Source organism: Cupressus sempervirens, chromosome 3 (genome assembly GCF_028749045.1).
Source record: "Cupressus sempervirens isolate cs-2001-9-10 chromosome 3, ASM2874904v1, whole genome shotgun sequence".
Taxonomy (NCBI): Eukaryota; Viridiplantae; Streptophyta; class Pinopsida; order Cupressales; family Cupressaceae; genus Cupressus; species Cupressus sempervirens.
Window position 1 is genome coordinate 626,162,251 of NC_143120.1, and position 19,242 is coordinate 626,181,492.

A 19,242-nucleotide genomic window follows, 5' to 3' on the forward strand; every position below is an offset into this window, starting at 1 on the left:
TGTATGTCCCTAGGGATCCTAGGACCCCTAGGAACATATGTTGTCATATAATGGGTCGAAAGGGGTCATACGATATCCCATGACCCCTTTCAAACCATTGGAACACATGTATGTCCATAGGGGGACCCCTAGGAACATACATCGTCATATAGTTTATTAACTTAGGTTACTAATATATATATATATATATATATATATATATATAATTATGATATTTATTTATTTATTTAATATATAATAAATACTAATTATATATACAATAATTATACAATAATCAATAATTATAATAGTTTAATACTATATAATATATTTTAGTAACTATATATGATAACTCCCCCTTCTCCCATTATACTATAGCTATATTATACTAGGACTATATAACTTAAAAATTGGTCCTCCCCTTTGAATTTGGCAAAAAAAATTCAATATTTAATTTAAAAATTGGTCCTCAGTCCCTTTACATTTGAATCTAGCACCATAATTTGGGCACATAGATCGGGTACTTGTATTGAAATCAAGTAACCATTCTCAAATCAGGTACCTGATAAGGTAAGGTATTACTTTTTGGTTTGGTACTAGGATGGGTGGGAAAAAAGTCAAAGTGGGTTTTGAAACACTTCATACATTTCAAAACTACATATTTTTCATATCGCCACTTTTTGGCACACGATGATCCTACACATACCCATATGTCTACCATTTGTTTTATCTACTTAACCAAATAAATAATAAATTACATATTATTGTTAGACACTTGATTCTATATACTTTTTTTAAAAGAACATTGATTTTAGATTATTTTGATGCAAGTTATGTCCAGTACATGAAAAGGTGTAAAATTTCAGGATGGTGTCGCTTCAAAAATTTATAGAAATAAAACTATTTGTCAAAAAATTATGAAAAAATAAACAACTTCTAGATCTCACTCTTACCTCTCATCCTACTAAAGGGTTTTAAACAATACTAAATATAAAGTTGTTTTTTATGCTTTTTCAACAAGAAATAAGAACATTTTTCCTTGCGCGCGAGGTTTGACCATCTTAATCTTATCTATTTTTTAAAAGACTTGCAACACTGCTACAATTTTTGTGTTTTACACATTTTTATTTTGAGCGCATGACCCTCAAATGACTCTTTCAAGATTAGGTTTACTTGATTTTCAAAAAAAGTGGCCACTTATACTCTCTTTTTTCACATCATCATGGTGTGCTTACCCATGGATTGGGATTTTGCCATGAGTTGAACTTAATGTAATAACATGATACTTATGATCTTGTTATTATATAAAGACCAATTAATGAAATGAACATAAAATACAATTGCAAACAACATAACAATAGAATGTTTTACCTCTACAAATATAAATATTATATATTAGTAGTTTTTCTTTTTAATAAGATATTCAATTAACCTAGAAATAAAATTTAGATGTTTCCAACCTTAAACTTGTCATATTTGATTTTAAGACTAAGATATTAAAAATATGCAATACATTGGTGACATTACAATATGATTAATATATTACATGATTTGATGAGATTAAATTATTTTCAAATAGATTATTTATTAAGTTTAAAGTTATTTTTATTCAAATATATTTTTAAAATAATTAAAATTATAAATAATTAAAATAATTAATAGTAAATAAATGGATATCTTAATCACCACACATAAATCAAATAATATGGATCGCACTAAACATAGATTTATATTTTAAATAATATTTGATCTATATATGTAATTTTTATTTTATTCATTATTTTGTTGTCTAAATAGAAAGCCAAAAAGTCTCATATATTGTAATTTAGTCAAATATAATCATTGACAACAAACCTGTCTTAATAAAATTTTACCCCTCTTTTTGCCAAACCAACCAATCCTTTACCAAAATTCACAACAATAATATGAATCTCACCAAATTACATTACCTTGGATTTTTTAGTTGATACACACATTTTATACTTTATTTTATCCTTCAAATAAACAGTTAAAAATATTTTAATAAGACATCATAAGGGAGATGAGGTCGGGATCGTGCCCAAATTTGACAGCGTGGATGCTCCTTAGTCCTTGACTCTTAGCCGAAGAGATTTCAAGTGGAATACCTAAAACTTATTTGTGGATGACCTCCATAAAATAAAAAAAATAAAAATAAAAAATAAAAAATACTTTAATAGATAATGGTTCACAACCAATTAAATATACTTAGTAATATACATTCTACCAAGTTGTAGAATTTTAAATTATTTAATTGCTATAAATATAATTTTAAACATTAATGAATTAATATGCACATGAAAGATTTCATATGTAAAAATATTCAATAAAAAAGTAGATTGGATTAGAAAGCTTCAATCACACTACAATTGAGGACCTCGTTTGTGTCCTCTTTATCACAAAAGAAAATGAAAATAACCATCTTCGTTTCCAAAGTTTTATTCACAACACAAGTGCAATTTTTCAGTTTCATATTGCACTGGTCGCAGGTGCCAAGAGGCACATGAATAGAAAGTAAAAGTGTGAAAATGGCTGACTAAGATTGAGCCAAAGCAGCAAGGCAGCCAACGAGAGGAGCATTTATGCAAGTAGTGGGTTCTGAGTGTGCGTAGTCATTTCTATCATCTTTGAACTGGTCATTGAAGTCGGGACCTCCCACAACTGCCCCAACTAGAACATTTGGGTCAGGGCCCCCATTCTTCAGTCCTTCACTAAACCCATCATTGCACCCTATCTTGCCTGGTTGCTTTGATTCTGAAGGCAAAGAAGCCCCCCTATGATGAATATGCTGTGGAAACTTTTTGCCATAACCCACCATGTATGACATTCCAAGTGGGTTCTCTCCCAATATGTAGTCAACCTGAATAAGTAGTTTAATGATGTAAAGATATACATTTTAGAACAATTAAAACTAATGTTTTTTCTTTCTTTTTCTATTAATGTCATCTTATTGGTGATCTATTGGCATAATAGTAGAGAGTTAGAAGAATATGATCTAAAATGTTAATACTAAACACGTTTTTGACAGTTGATTAAAAACTATATAACATGTCATGTTATAATAATAGAGAGTTATTTATTGTCGTAATAGTAAAAAGTTAGAAGATTATGATCTAAAATGTTAATGCTAAATAAGTTTTACAGTATAATTGAATCAAAAACTATATATCATGAAATACCTGTTTCTTTGCAAGACTTCTAATGGAATCTGCTGTGAATTGGTTGTTTCCACACTTTGCCACCTGGTTGGAAGTGCTCAGGTATTTGGCATAAGTGAAGAGGAGGAAAGTAGTGGTAGTAACGTATTGCATGTTGCTTTGATCATTGTCACCATGAAAAAGACCACCTGCAACATGCACAGACACATCAATCTCTAGAACAACTAAAAAAAGAAAGGAGGCAGTAGAATTAAATTATCAAGACTGCAAATAAGAAAAAGAAATAGAAAAAAAACTTGTGTAACCTGGCGTGAATTTTGCTGACTGAATAGAGCAAACGACATTGTCACCCAGATATCTGAATTGCTTCAAGGAATTCACCTTGTTTGAGAGTGCTCACTGTTTACACGAATGAAGTCAAACATACTGCTGTTTTGATTTGTTATATTGAGCTATCAGTTTTATTATTCTATATTTATTAACTAATGTTCAAAAATATTTTATCAAAACAATTAATAGTGAAATATAATAGTGTCAATATATTAATATTATAACTCTTATTTTATTTTAAATCTTATAATGATTAAATTCATTTAAGACATTTGTCATTTAACATTTGTTTAGATATACGTATATAACATATTTATATGTCTAAAACTTATTAGATAAACGTATTTCAAATATATATATTAATGGCTACGGATAACTATATATATTAATGGCTACGGATAACTTACACTAGCTAAGAGAAGTCTGGCTCCGCCGTGCTTTTCATCCCAACTAAGAACATTGTCTGAATTGGAGAGGCCAAGAGACTGGGCATTTGATACTATATAATTGGCATATGAACCATCCTCTGTAGCTCTTTGCAACCAGCTTGCTCCCCACAATAACTCGTCCTGAATACATCAATTATATTCCATTCCATTTCATTGTTTCTCTACACATCCAAACACCACAATCTTAAAAGAATCAAGTTGCAAGTTTTCTACTTACTTGGTACCCTGAATATGAGCAATAAAATGGACAAACGGCTGAAGAGAGGGAATCACTGTATGAACCTTTATACTTGTTTGCAAAATCAAACACCTACAACAACAATAATACAAAATCTTTAAATTTTGATTAATTTTAATTACTATTTATATGTCAAAATATTTAAGATATCTATACTAATTTTTCTTAATCTCTTTGTTAAGTTTCCCTGATATATTTGACCTGCTTTGCCCTTGTCAAAAGAGTCTGAGAATAAGAAGCATCTGTAGTCTTAAAGACCACGGAGGCAGCTGCAAGAGCTGCAGCAGTTTCAGCAGCAACATCTGAACCAGGGTGTTCACTGTCGATTTTGTATACATTACGAGGTGTGTCCATGTCCTCTGGTCTCTCCCAACAGCTGTGATCACCGTTTGGCTCTCCCACCTGCAATCATATAGGGAAAATAAACATAATATTTTAGCATTCTTAAACATTACACATTAAGAAAAAACTTTGACTATTTAACACTTTTAATCTAAAAATCAAACTTTAATAAATGATGTTTAAACCATCACATATCAAAAAAGCTCAAACAGAAAACTTGCCCAACACAATAAAACCATAACTTCAAGAGTATCCATATTTCTAGGTATTTTCTCATTATTCACCTGTACATATATAACTCCTGGTGTACTAGTGGCCTTAAGCAAATAATCAGTACCCCACCGAATGGCCTCATGTGCATGCTTAAGGTCATCACCCATCGAGTCCCCAAACTCCACAACACTCCGTGATAACATGGTGATGGTGAATGCCATTGGCAGCCCAAATTTCACATTGTCTCCTGCATCATAATATCCTCCACTCAAATCCACCTGAAAAATAAGTCAAAATTTAGTTTATGATGTTTAAAACTAACTTAATAAATTATGTCGACTTAAAAATGTATTTACATTTGCATCAGATCCATCTGAAAGAGCAGAAGCACCCCTCCATGCCATTCTCTGGTTGGAAGGAAGTTTTCCAGATCTTTGGCCTTCAAAAAAGAGAATGGATTTGGTGAGAGCATTTTTATAGTCAAGCTCAACTGCCTCTACTCTCTTTCCTTTTCCTCCACGCCAACATACTACTAATATTAAGCTAAGAACCATCAGAGTTTTCTTGCCACCATTTTCCATGTTCATTCTCTCTCTTGTTTCTCTTTCTCTCCTCCTCAACTTTTTGCTTGTTGTTCGTCTACTTTCACTCCTTTACCTTCCCAATATTTATAGCATTCCAATCTCCTTAAATAGAAAAAAAACATGCTATTAATTGGGCATTCCATTCTCCATCACATAATAAAGAATTTGGAGGCTGAGGATGCGGGCACTCTCACCGCCATTTATTTCTCAATTTAGTTGCAACTATTGGCCAGTTATAGTCCACCAATGCAGCTATGTTCATCATTCATTAATATAAGCCTTCAAATAGCATTCAGAATATATTTGGTGTGAGGTAGGAGATTTTAAAAGAAGGAATGCTCTCAATGTTAAACTGAACGTGGTCTATTAGTACGGGCTGAATTTTTGGCTTTTTTATTATCCAAAAACAAATTTGGATTTGAGACAAAGTCTTTTGATTATCTAAATTTCACCAATATAAGTGTATTATTTTGATGATGGTTATATTTACTTTGTTGTTTTCTTAGTAGTACATTTCCTCTCTAATAGATATGTGATAGCATTTTTCTTTTATGTGAGAGTATGTTTTTTCCATTTAATTTATACTTGCATTTAAGATAGATGATAGTATTTTCCTTTCATTCTATAAGTAATAACATTACATCATTTATGGATTTTTTTTTTAATGATTTAGGATTATTCTTTCATTTCATTCAATAGTAGAATATAATGTATTAGGTACTTCACATTTGATGTGTATTTGTGTTTTTAAATGTCTAAACAAAATGAATAATTGACTAGTTTCTATGTTTCAAATGAGTAGTTCTTTTAGATATTGTGGCCATGTGTGCAAGTGGAGTTATATGCTCTAGAATAGTTTTTTCTTCATCTTAACTTCACTCTTTAATTAGTTTTTGTTGGGTTTGTGTATGTTGACTATTCTAACTCCTTTGGTATCTTTTCTCGGTGTTTAGTACTTAATATCTCGAACACCACAATCTCTATGAATGGTATTTGTAATATAAGAAAAGGGAAGAAATGTAAAGGGGTAGATTACTTCTCCTTTTCAAATTGTACATTGAAAGGAAAATGCCCCAATAAGCTTAGGTAGAACCTAAGATTGAAGGGGTTAATGATCCTTCTTGAATAATACAATATAAAAATGGGAAGAGGGATAAGATATAAATCTACTTTGGGAATATAGACTGATAGAGAATAAATCATGGGTGTCAAGGCAATCTTGAATTGCCCAAAAAAATTTCTATATATTTTGTCTTTTTCAATAAGGGCTTTATCTCAATGCATGGTTTCTATTTCTAGAAGATTACTATTTTTAGTAAGTTGGTCATTCAAGCTCTCAAAAAATTTTGATTGCTTCCTTGGAGATTTGTTCTCGATATATAAGTCTCCTAGTGAAGTTTCACTGCAAGAACGATTCTATTTGTGACATTATTAAAACTTTTTAGTATTGTTAGCACGATATAAAAACTTTGAACTTAGTTTTGAAGGATTTAGATGCTCAAAAAAGGGATCAAACCTCAATTTAATGAAGATTGTGCTAGTCAAACACTATAAAACACTTCGTTTCATTTCTAAAAGAGGATCATAATAGCCAATCAAAGAAACTAGTGATGAGTTAAGGTATTTATAAGTTGTGCTACTTGAAATCAAAGAAAATAAAATTCCTTCTAATAAAATATGAATAATAATATCTTAGGGTTGGTCGACCTTAAATTTTAGGGCTAAAAATTCTAGAAATTTCTTAGGGGGTGGAAAAAATCCCTCTATAAAGAAGGCTCATAGGGTTGTCTAGGAGAATCCTGGAGATGATATGGTGTCTCCAGCCTACAGAATATTGTATGGAAATACACATCTAGCTTTGCATGTTCTATTTATGGATATTGTAAGTGCATTTTATTGGCTCAGATAATAAGAATCTCATTTTTTATTCTTGCGAATTGATGTTATTTCTCTATTTTGTCATGCATGTTTGTGTTAATAAGGGGAGTATCTTTCACCAAGTGGTATTAGGGAAGGATTTCCTGAGTTTGTAGACAAATCACTGAATGTGAGCTAGTTTACACTAGGATCATGATTTTGGGTTTGAGAAATAACCACAAAAATGCCTCTACAAAGGAAATGTAGTGGAAAAGGCAAAGGGTGTGATGAAAGAGGGTTTTAGAGCCCTATATAGACAAGTTGAGGCATTGCAAGAGAAAATTCATAGGGGAATAAATATTGAAGAATGAGATGAAAGTGGGGAGGAATTTGAAAAATAAGGGCATATAGAGAAAGAAGCACCTAAAGTAAATTTAGTAGAAGCTAGGATTTTGAAGACCATTTTGAGGATTGGAAAGAGACCTAGGATTGAAATCCCCACATTTTTGGGAAATCTTAACCAAGAAGAACTTATCCACTAGATCAATGATCTGGAAGAATAAAAGTTTGAGTATGAAGATATTGAAGATCTTGAGAAGGTCAAATTTGTGAAGGCCAGATTGAAGGGTCATGCAAAAAATTAGTAGTATAAGATTTTATTGGAGAGAAATTATAGAAGAGGAAAGGAGAAAATCACACAATGGTATCAAATGGTGGAGAAATTCAAAAGACAATTTATTCTTGTTGATTATGAGCTTAATTTTCTAAGTAAAATGGAAGCAATGAAGAAAGTAGGAAGATTATTTAGGAGTTTATAGAAGTGTTCTATCAAGTTCTCATCAAAAAAGGTAATGTAAAAGCTAAAAAGAAGATTCAAGTTGTTTTTTACCTTCATGGGTTGAGGCCAAGTATTTAGGAGAAGTTCAATCTGATTAGAATGACTAATATTGAAGAGGTGTACCAGTATGCCTTAAGAGTGGAAAAGAAATTGAACAAAGAGGTTGAAAGAAAGAAAGGTGGAAGAGGCCATGGTGGTAGATCTAGTGGAAGATTAGAATAATATGGATCAAAGAAGAAATGAAAGATGGAAAGGCCAAGGAAGAGGAGGTTTTTGTAGAACATATTTCCATTATGAAGAAGATGGGCATAGCAACATTAAGGGAGAACCAATAGAAGAGTGGAAATAAATGCATGAGTTTCACATGTAGTTGAAGATGCTAAGTCATCACATTTTAAAGATGATAAAAGAGTAGAATTCCTAGTAGCCAAAAGAGTCTTTCCAAATAATAATCTAATGAACCTGAATGAAGTAAGAACTTGTTTCACACCAAGTGCAAGTGTAGTGGTAAAGTATGTAATGTTATTATTTAATAGTGGTAGTACATATAATCTTGTCTATGGGTAAACGGTTAAGAAGTTAAAGTTAGAAAGAAAGAAGCATTTGAATCCTTACCAGATTGCTTGGTTTCAAAAGGATCATAAGGCTTTGGTCAATCAATAGTGTCTAGTAAGTTCAAGCTTGGAAACTGCCATGATGAGGTGTTGTGCGATATTATACCTATGGATGTTTGTCATTTTCTATTAGAAAGACCTTGGCATTTTTATTGTCGTACATTTCATGATGGGTATGTAAATAGTTATTCATTGACAAAGGATTGAGTTCAACACAAGATGAAGCCATTAGAGGAAACTAAGGAGAAGATATCTAACAATGCTAGAATTTTTTTAGTTGACAATTTAAGAAAGATTATATAAGGTATAATCAGCATATGTGTTTTTCTTTAGTTCCAAATTCTAGTAAAGAGGAAGTCAAAGATACACCTATAGAAGCTACAAATTTTTTAGATGATTTTAACAATTTGTATTTAATAATGTGTCTAATGGGTTACAACTTATAAGAAAGATAGGTCATTAGTTGGATTTGATTCTAGGAGCTAATTATTCAAATAAGGCAACTCACAAATTGACTCAAGTAAAAAGTAAATAATTAAAAAGATAAGTACAAAAATTATTGCGAAAGGGGTTGATTCGAGAGATTTTGAGTCCATGTGTTGTACCAAGAATATAAGAACCAAAGATAAATAGAGAATGGAGGATATGTACATATTTTCAATCTATCAACAAAATCACTATCAAGTACATATTTCCCTTGCCAAGAATACATGATATTATGGATTGTTTGAGCTAATTTGTATATTCTATCAAGATAGATCTAAAGAGTGGATACCACCAAATCTAAATTAGAGAAGGATATGAATGGAATAAAACCTTCATGAGAAATTAGGGCTTGTATGCATGGTTAGTCATGCCTTTTGGGCTAACCAATACAACAAGCGCAATTATTTGATTTGTGAATTTAAGCTTTTGAAATAATTTCTACGTAGATTTGTCATTATTTATTTGGATATGATATTTTTATATTCAACAAGGCCTTGGAGGAGCATATAATAAATATTCCTAGGGTGTTCGAAAAGTTAATGGAAGAGAAATTGTTTATTAATTTGAAGAAGTACATCTTTGTAAAGAAGGGGTTTGTATATCTAGGATTTCCAATTTTAGCAGAAGTCCTAATAGTGGACCCAATGTAATGTCCCCATTTTAGCAGTTGACCAAGTGTGTGTGCATTAGCCTTGTTCTACATGGTCCCGAGGGCTAACGAAGGGTTTAATGGGATCTTGGAGTGTTTTGGCCTAGTCATTTCCAGTTTGGGCCAAAACGAAGTTGATTTACTCAGTTTCAGGCATACTTACTATTTTTAGTAAGTCGGCAGGACACAATGCAGGTCGAATTTGGTGATTGGATTCGATACTCCTCGGTGAGAGCTTTCCGATGAGCTATCACTTGCATTATTCGGAGTCCGATTGCTAAAGTTTTATTAAAGTAACGTCTAATTTAATTGTAAAATATTAAAGTGTTACTTTAATATTTATTTTATGGTGATGTGTAGCCAAGGGAGACATAAGGGGTATTTTAATATATGTTTTATATTACACATCTTTATCCCACATTGCCCATATGAGTTGAGCGGACCCGTGGGAATAGAATAAAAGGAAGCATTTGTAGCTTCATTAGACAGGTTGAATATGAGAAGAAATTGGTGTGTGAGTTGCAGCTTTGTTCTTGGCATTTGAAGATGTCTATCCTCTCTTGTAACATTCTAGACGTCATTCCCTTGGGGTTTGGCCTTTGGAATTCTTTGTTATTAGCTTCATTATCAGGCAGTTTAGTTGCATTTCCAGCTACAGGCAGATTTGGTATTTTGCTCATATCTTCTTCACTACTTGTCCGACACTTATGCCCCTTGGAGGGAATGGTATTATGAAGGTAGTGGACTGATTGAAGGACAAAGTATTGTAGCAGCAAGTCCGTAAGCATGGGCTGGAGTATTATGTCAATACTGCTGAAGTAATTAGTGAGTTGATAAATCTGCTATGTATTTCGTTTTATGAATTCTGAAAATAACATTTTATTAGCAGCAGTTCATTTCCACTTTGCATATCATTGTAGTTTCTTTCTTGTTTGTGTTGTATGATACCAATTCCATGCACGGAACAAAACAAACAATAAATGTTTGATTTCTAGAGTTATAAGGGGTTTAAAACATTAAACGGAGAAATAAGAGGTTGCATGCAAACTGTTTGACAAAATCTCTTTCAGCAAATTGGTTTAGTTTTTTGGACATCCAGGGGTGCCCATTACAGTGGTATTAGAGCTATAAGTCCTGCCATCCTGTGGAGGTCTTATAGGGAATTTGGAACAGCCGGATAGAGGGAAAAAGTAAGTAAAAAACACAGGCTAAGAATTTATGTTTGAGCATGCGACAGGGGTCTTATAATTTTCACGATACTAGAGCAAGACAAAATAGGATTTCAGACTTGCAAAGCAAACAGTCTAGTACATTCGTGTAGGGGGACATTGAATTCAACCATACAGAAACAGAGGAGATATTCTGTGATCAGGACAATAATATGGGTGATCGAGATGACAGGAATACAGGATTAGGCAGAGGCAGAAATGCTGGTCCAGATCAGGGGGAGGTACTATTCTGACAGTTACTGGATACATTAGAGCAGGGGTAGCATATGCAGCAGGAGCAGAATAGGCGAATGGACATGATGTTGCAGCTCATGGCTAGACAGATGGGTGTCAATATTAATCCAAGTGATGCCAACAACAGAAACAATAACAACGAGAGAAACAATAACAACGGGGGAAACAATAACCATGAAGGCCAAGGCAACAACAATGGTCCTGAGAATAACATTAATGGTAATAATGGACACGACAACAATGGGAATGAGGCTGATAACTTTAGACACGTTGCACGCCCAGCACGGACTGCGAGCTCGAGACCTCTTCTACCCACTTTTCCACCCAGAGATCCGGTTCAACTAGTAAACGAACCGTAGATTACCGAGTTATAGGATCAGTTCAGGAGGGACTGGGAGGCTAGTGGACCAGAGTTTCAGACGAATATTTCTCTTAGAGATTATATGGACTTGAGGATGAGACACATGCCCAAAGCAGGAGGGAGGAATCAAAACTTTGAGCTGAGGAAGAAAGTTGGAAAATTTTCTTTACCTTATTATGATGCTTCAGGGAAGATGACTGCACGAGCTTGGTGCAGAAGGTAGATACATACTTGCAACTAAATCCTATGCCTGAGGAGGAGGCTATCAAGTATGCGGCTATGCACTTGGATGGCGTTGCACATGAATGGTGGCATCATGGCATGGTGACTTTGGGGCATAATCAGATTACATCCTATGAGGAATTCATCGAAACATTGATTGGGAGATTTGACACTAAGGATCCGGAGTTACATTTCAAGGAGCTAGCACAGTTAAAACAGTCAGGTTCTGTGGATGCTTACATTGCCGAGTTTCAACGCTTGTCTGTACTTGTTACTGATATCTCTCCTAGGAGATTGGTGGTGTTATTTTGTGATGGTCTTGCTGATCCATTACGAGGTTGGGTGAAGGGACATGATCCACTCACTTTAGCTGAAGCAACTAAAAAGGCACGAGATTTAGCCCCTTCGGTATACAAAGGAAAAAACCATTCAACAGATTCTTCCTACTGCAAGGACAAAGACAAAAAATCATTTCAGAAAGAGTATAGCAAACCCAAAGAAGGATCAAAAGAACTAGACAATGAAACCTTGAATGAACTTCGAAAGAAGAAGCTGTGCTTCCATTGTAGAGAGCCTTGGGACTTATCTCATAAATGTTCTCTCAAGGCTAAGGCAAATCAAATGGAGTATTTTTCAGCAAAAGAGTCAGAGTCAGAAGGGGAGGATCAGCACTCCGATTCAGATGAGGGTAACACTATAGAGGAGAGCAACATTCCTAAGGATGATAGATCGTTGGCACGCTTGACAGGGGCCCAAAAGGAAATCACATTTAAGGTCAGGGATACTATCCAAGGGCAGAAAGTGATATCTCTTATTGACACTGGGGCTACACATAACTTCATAGATGTACAATTGGTAGTCAGGAGAGGGTTACAGACAGAGGAGCATGATGGGTTTAGAGTCATGGTGGCTAACGATGATAAGTTATTATGCACTCGGAAGATATCTAATCTTCGCATCAGGTTTGGAGATGGCTACGAGTTGGAGGATGAGTTCTATGTTGTGGACATGGGAGATTATGATGTCATCCTCGGCATGACATGGATGGCTTCACTAGTTGAGTTCACACTCAATCTAGCAAAATTGGAGATGAGATTCCAGCATGAGGGCAAAACTGTGGTAGTTAGAGGGCTTTCAGATGGAGGTTGCAGAGTAGTGTCCTTGAGGAGAATGTAGAGACTTTTTCGTCATGATGACATAGAGTGGGCGAAAGAGTGCCACATTATGCCAACTTCACCAAAGCCACAAGAAAAGAGTCATCCACTAGATGTCCAGAAGATACTTGATAGACACGCTAAAGTATTTAGCGATATTCCTCATGGGGTTCCTCCTGACAGAGGGATGGAACATGTTATTGAGCTCGAGGAGGGAGCCAAACCAGTTATGATTACTCCCTATCGTCATCCTAAGAAACACAAGGATGAGATAGAGAAGGCGATTAAGGATTTTTTGGAGATGGGGCATATCAGGCCCAATAAGAGCCCTTTTGCTTCAGTAGTAGTATTGGTAAAGAAGAAGGATGGGACGATGCGCATGTGCATCGATTACAGGGCATTGAATAAGAAAACAATTAAAAACAGGTATCCCATTCCTAGGATTGATGAGCTGATTGATGAGTTGCATGGGGCATGCTTCTTCACCAAAATTGATTTGCGATCCGGATACCATCAGATCAGGATGAGAGCAAAGGACATTGAGAAAACAGCCTTCCGATGTCACTATGGCCACTTTGAGTTCATGGTTATGCCATTTGGTCTAACCAATGCACCTGCTACATTTCAAAGTTGTATGAACCAGGTATTCAGGAAGCAGCTGAAGAGATTTGTCTTGATCTTCTTTGATGACATCTTGGTCTTCAGTAAGACCTGGGAGGAGCACTTACATCATCTAGAGGAGGTGTTATCTATTCTGGAGAGAGAGTCGTTGTATGCCAAGGAATCTAAATGTGAGTTTGGCATGACTGACCTCCTTTACCTGGGGCATATCATTAGTGCAGATGGCGTTCAGGTTGATCCTGAAAAGATTAGAGCTATTGTAGAATGGCCTCCTCCCACAAACCTTACATAGCTTAAGGGATTCTTTGGTTTATGTGGTTTTTATAGGAGTTTTGTTAAGGGATTCTCATAGATTGCTACACCCTTGACAAATATTACCAGGAAAGGAGCCTTTGTGTGGACAGGGGCAGCACAGAGGTGTTTTGAGCATTTCAAGCAAGTAATGTCTTCATGTCCAGTTCTAGCTCTACCAGATTTCACGAAGCCTTTTGAGCTTCATTGTGATGCATCAGGTGATGGGATTGGAGCAGTATTGATGCAGGAGAAGCATCCCATTGCATTCGAGAGTAGGAAGCTCCGAGGAGTTGAGAAAAGTTATTCTGTCTGTGACTGGGAGATGTTGGCCATAATGCATGCATTGGCCAAATTTCGATCATATTTGGTAGGTGGACGTTTTGTGATCAAGACTGATCACAACAGTATTAAATACTTCATGAGCCAGCATGATCTTAATGACCGGCAACAAAAATGGGTGACTAAATTGCAGGCTTATGACTTTGACATAGAGTTTGTCAAAGGTAAGAAAAATGTGGTGGCTGATGCCTTATCTCGGAGACCTCACTAATGTGCTCTGGCAGAGATTTCAGGAGATTGGAGAGATCGGATTATAGCAGAGTATGTCAGAGATGCTTGGGCTTCTGGATTGATTTCAGGTACCATACAAGATGATCGCTATGAGGTGATAGATGGATTGATCAGAGTTCAGGACAGGGTTTATTTGATTCTGTCATCACATTTGAGAGAGGCGATACTGAAGGCATTTCATGATGCACCCACAGCTGGACATCCGAGGGTCTTCAAGACTTACAGGCAGATTCGAGAGTGGTTTTAAGGGCTCAAGGATGATGTTCAAAGGTATGTCAGGGAGTGTGTGGTTTGTCAACAGAATAAGGGAGAACACACATTTCCTGCAGGTTTATTACAGCCCTTGCCCATTCCTGATAGGAAATAGGAAAGTATTTCGATGGACTTCATCACTGGTTTACCACGAGTGCAGGGAAGGGATTGCATCTATGTGGTGGTGGACCGCTTGATGAAGTTTTCTCACTTCATTGCTATTCCGTCCACTTACACAGCAGCACAGGTGGCAGATCTTTTCTTTAAAGAGATATTCAGGTTACATGGGTTGCCCAGATTCATTGTCAGCGATCGGGATAGTAAGTTTATGAGTGTTTTTTGGCAAGAGTTGTTTAGGTTGTGTGGTACAGATCTTACACCTAGCACTAGTTATCATTCGCAAATAGATGGGCAAACAAAGATTGTGAATAAATGGGCAGAAGGATATTTGAGAAACTATCTAACTACACAACAAAAGGCTTGGATCAGATGGTTGCATATGGAAGAGCATTGTTATAACACCACTTATCATATGTCCATCAAGATGACTCCTTTCATGGCACTCTATGGTTATGAAGCACCTAGCTTCATGGATTTAGTTTTGGGGGACAGTAGAGTGCCCAAAGACAAAAACTTATTGCAGGATAGTCAGGACATCCTGAAAGTGCTCAAAGAGAATATACAACAGGCCCAGAATCAACAAAAATTGTATGCTGATCAGCACCGAATAGAGCACAGTTTCGAGGTAGGGGATATGGTTTACTTGAGGCTACAACCATATAGACAGTCATCGCTCAAGAAGAGCGGAGCTGAAAAGTTAAAACCTAGATTTTATGGTCCCTACAAGGTGATTCGCAAAGTGGGCAAATTCGCCTATGAGCTTGAGCTTCCAGAGGGCAATTGAGTGCACAATGTGTTTCATGTGTCTAGGCTTAAGAAAGCCATTGGTCAGAGTGTAGTGCCTTCTGCAGATTTACCCCCTTTGGATGAGGAGGGGAAGCTTGTGTTAGTACTTGAGGCTATTCTGGATGCCAGAGAGAGGAAGCTTAGAAATAGGATAGTGAAGGAGTATTTGGTCAGGTGGAAAGATCTGCCAAAGGAAGATTCTACATGGGAGAGTGAGCAGGTTATTCAGCAGGCTGGACTGAGATTGCTTGAGGACAAGCAATTTCAAGGGGGGCGGACTGTAATGTCCCCATTTTAGCAGTTGACCAAGTGTGTGTGCGTTAGCCTTGTTCTACATGGTCTCGAGGGCTAACGAAGGGTTTAATGGGATCTTGGATTGTTTTGGCCTAGGCATTTCCAGTTTGGGCCAAAACGAAGTTGATTTACTCAGTTTCAGGCATACTTACTATTTTTAGTAAGTTGGCAAGACACAGTGCAAGTCAATTTTGGTGATTGGATTCGATACTCCTCGGTGAGAGCTTTCCGATGAGCTATCACTCGCATTATTCAGAGTCCGATTGCTAAAGTTTTATTAAAGTAATGTCTAATTTAATTGTAAAATATTAAAGTGTTACTTTAATATTTATTTTATGGTGATGTGTACCCAAGGGAGACATAAGGGGTATTTTAATATATGTTTTATATTACACATCTTTATCCCACATTGCCCATATGAGTTGAGCAGACCCGTGAGAATAGAATAAAAGGAAGCATTTGTAGCTTCATTAGACAAGTTGAATATGAGAAGAAATTGGTGTGTGAATTGCAGCTTTGTTCTTGGAATTTGAGGACGTCTATCCTCTCTTGTAACATTCTAGACGTCATTCCCTTGGGGTTTGGCCTTTGGAATTCTTTGTTATTAGCTTCATTATCAGGTAGTTTAGTTGCATTTCCGGCTACAGGCAGATTTGGTATTTTGCTCATATCTTCTTCACTACTTGTCCGACGCTTATGCCCCTTGGAGGGAATGGTATTATGAAGGTAGTGGACTGATTGAAGGACAAAGTATTGTAGCAGAAAGTCTGTAAGCATGGGCTGGAGTATTATGTCAATACTGCTGAAGTAATTAGTGAGTTGATAAATCTGCTATGTATTTCGTTTTATGAATTCTGAAAATAACATTTTATTAGCAGCAGTTCATTTCCACTTTGCATATCATTGTAGTTTCTTTCTTGTTTATGTTGTATGATACCAATTCCATGCATGGAACACAACAAACAATAAATGTTTGATTTCCAGAGTTATAAGGGGTTTAAAACATTAAACGGAGAAATAAGAGGTTGCATGCAAACTGTTTGACAAAATCTCTTTCAGCAAATTGGTTTAGTTTTTTTGGACATCCAGGGGTGCCCATTACACCCAAAGAAGGTGAGGCTATCACTGAGTGACCCACTCTAAGAAGTGTGAGTGGGGTAAGATCTTTCCATGGTTTAACTATCTTTTAAATAAATTTCATTAGGAGTTGTATAAGTGTCTATGGGTAAAAGCACAAACCTTTGTCACACTTTCACAAAGGAAAAGGCTAACAAAAGTATAACTATTTATTCTCAATGGCATAAAACTAGTATTATTATTTAGGATTTGAAAATGAAGTAAGCTAATGAAATCTATAGAAATGGACAAAGTTTAAGTTTATTATTTTTAGTGATTATTTGGAATAAGAATTGATATATTTTCCTAATTTTTAAGGATGATTTTTTAGTTGTTGAAAAATGTTTAAAATGAGGGGTCTAGTTCCCAGCACAAAACAATATGAAAATAAACCTTTTTCCCTTTGTTCTCAGATTATGTTATAGATGACATATATCGATAGATCAATCAAACATAAAAATTAGCTTTTGACCTATAGTTTTCTCTGTTATAACAATTCAAAATTTAAACTCACCTAAAATTGATAGATTTAATCTCCCAATACATTTTTCAAAACAAATCTATTCTAACCAAAAGAAAAATTATATATTTTGAAAGAGGACTCTCTCCTCTAGAACATCATATGTTTTTTCAATTTATTTGATAAGATTTAATATATTTTTCTTTCTCAAAATCAACATCTTCTCGAGTGTTAAAATGTTTACTTGTAGTATTTTTAATTATAATATACTAGATATCTAAGTAAAGCACTATAAACTCTATAAGAGAATACTCCTAACTTTGAGTTTTATAAAATGGTGTTTATATGTTATTTAAAAATATCATTAATGGACATTTCCAATTGGAAAAGTATGAGAACATATATAACTTAGATAGAATGAATTTATCTAGATCATATGTTTGAACAAAATTTACTTTTAGATAGAAATACTCAAATTTAGTCGTTCTAATAAGTCAGCCTGAAAGATGACACAACTTTGTACTTTTTCCCTTATGGACGCTTGATTGAAACAATGAGAAGGGATAGAAAAAAATTTAAGTGTGCTACAAGAGCAAACAAAAGTTTTGAATTCTTAAAATAAAAATTTAAAGAACCTATTTTATCGCTTCCAGATTTTGATAAGGCATTTCAGATAGTTTACTATGTTAGTGGTAATGCAATTGAAGTTTTTTTGATTAAATAAGGTAGAGGATGTGATTATTTCAATGAGTAGTTAATTGATTCCAAAAGAAAATAATTTGTTTATGATTTGGAGTTTTATGCTATAGTTTAGGCATTGAAGAAGTGGAGACATAATCTCTTGCCTAAGGAGTTTGTTTTATATACCAAGCATCAACCTTTGCAATATTTGAATATAGTCAAGGAAAATTGAATCAAAGGAATTTAATTTAATTTTTATAGAGTTGCACTTTTTTTTGAAACACATAGGAGTGAGAAGTTTAGCAGGGTTGCATATACTCTTAGTGGGAGATAGATTTTACTAATAGAGATGCCAGTTGAGGTTGTTGGGTTCAAGTAACTTAAGAATTTGTATCTAGGGGATCCTAGTTTTGGGGAAGCTTGGAAATCTTGTATAGAACCTATTACCCTAGGTATAACTAGGTGGTTAGATTTCATCACTCAGAATGGTATGTTATTCAAAGGTAGTTTATTATGCATTCCAAGGATTTCTATGAGGGAGAATCTCATCGAGGGCAAGTGTAGTGGAGAGTTAACTGAATATTTTGGTTATGATAAGACCATTTTACTATGTTTAGTAATAATTATTATTCGCCATAGTTGTAGCAAGATGTTAAGAAATTTGTAAATAGTTGCATAGTATCTCAAATAAGCCATGGGAGGATATAAGTATGGACTTTGTTCTTTATGTAACCCAAACCTTCCAAACAATAAATCAAAAAAATAACAGAATACAAAAGTTTCAAAATGCCATAATTCTTCATTAAACTTTCCCAACTCTACTCCACCTCTACAATAAAAGAAAACAACTACTTATTATAGTTTTGAAAATTACCATATTTGGCATATTTTTAGAAAAAAATGGATTTTTCCATTTTTGGTTTTGAATTTATTACAAAAAAAACTTTCTAAAAAAATTGGAAAAAATACAAAAAGCCAATTTCAAAGGCCAAGATGATATTTCAAGCTCCTGAAAAAATGTCAAAACTCCCATCAATCAAGTAGAACTCAATCGACAATCCAAATAACTCCTCCTTATGCAACTGCCTATAAA

General features: G+C 34.8%; 1 protein-coding gene across 1 annotated transcript; it reads right to left on the reverse strand.

The window, feature by feature from the left end:
• Nucleotides 1–2,533: 2,533 nt before the first annotated feature.
• LOC149568237 (endoglucanase 1-like) lies at nt 2,534–5,221 on the reverse strand. Its single transcript, XM_089817533.1, has 8 exons — nt 5,084–5,221; nt 4,799–5,005; nt 4,374–4,574; nt 4,152–4,244; nt 3,889–4,054; nt 3,461–3,550; nt 3,177–3,343; nt 2,534–2,857 (listed from the first exon to the last, which is right to left on the reverse strand). The coding sequence occupies exons 1-8, from the start codon at nt 5,129–5,131 to the stop codon at nt 2,534–2,536; spliced, it is 1,296 nt and encodes a 431-aa protein (XP_089673659.1). The 5' UTR covers nt 5,132–5,221.
• Between the last annotated feature and the right edge of the window lie 14,021 nt (nt 5,222–19,242).

Coding starts and splice junctions, on each gene's coding strand:
- LOC149568237 (XM_089817533.1), bottom strand. CDS start 5,131: ATGGCATGGAGGGGTGCTTCTGCTCTTTCAGATGGATCTGATGCAAAT. Junction 5,006..5,083: donor CAGATGGATCTGATGCAAAT/GTAAATACATTT, acceptor CTTATTTTTCAG/GTGGATTTGAGTGGAGGATA. Junction 4,055..4,151: donor GCTCATATTCAGGGTACCAA/GTAAGTAGAAAA, acceptor TGATGTATTCAG/GACGAGTTATTGTGGGGAGC.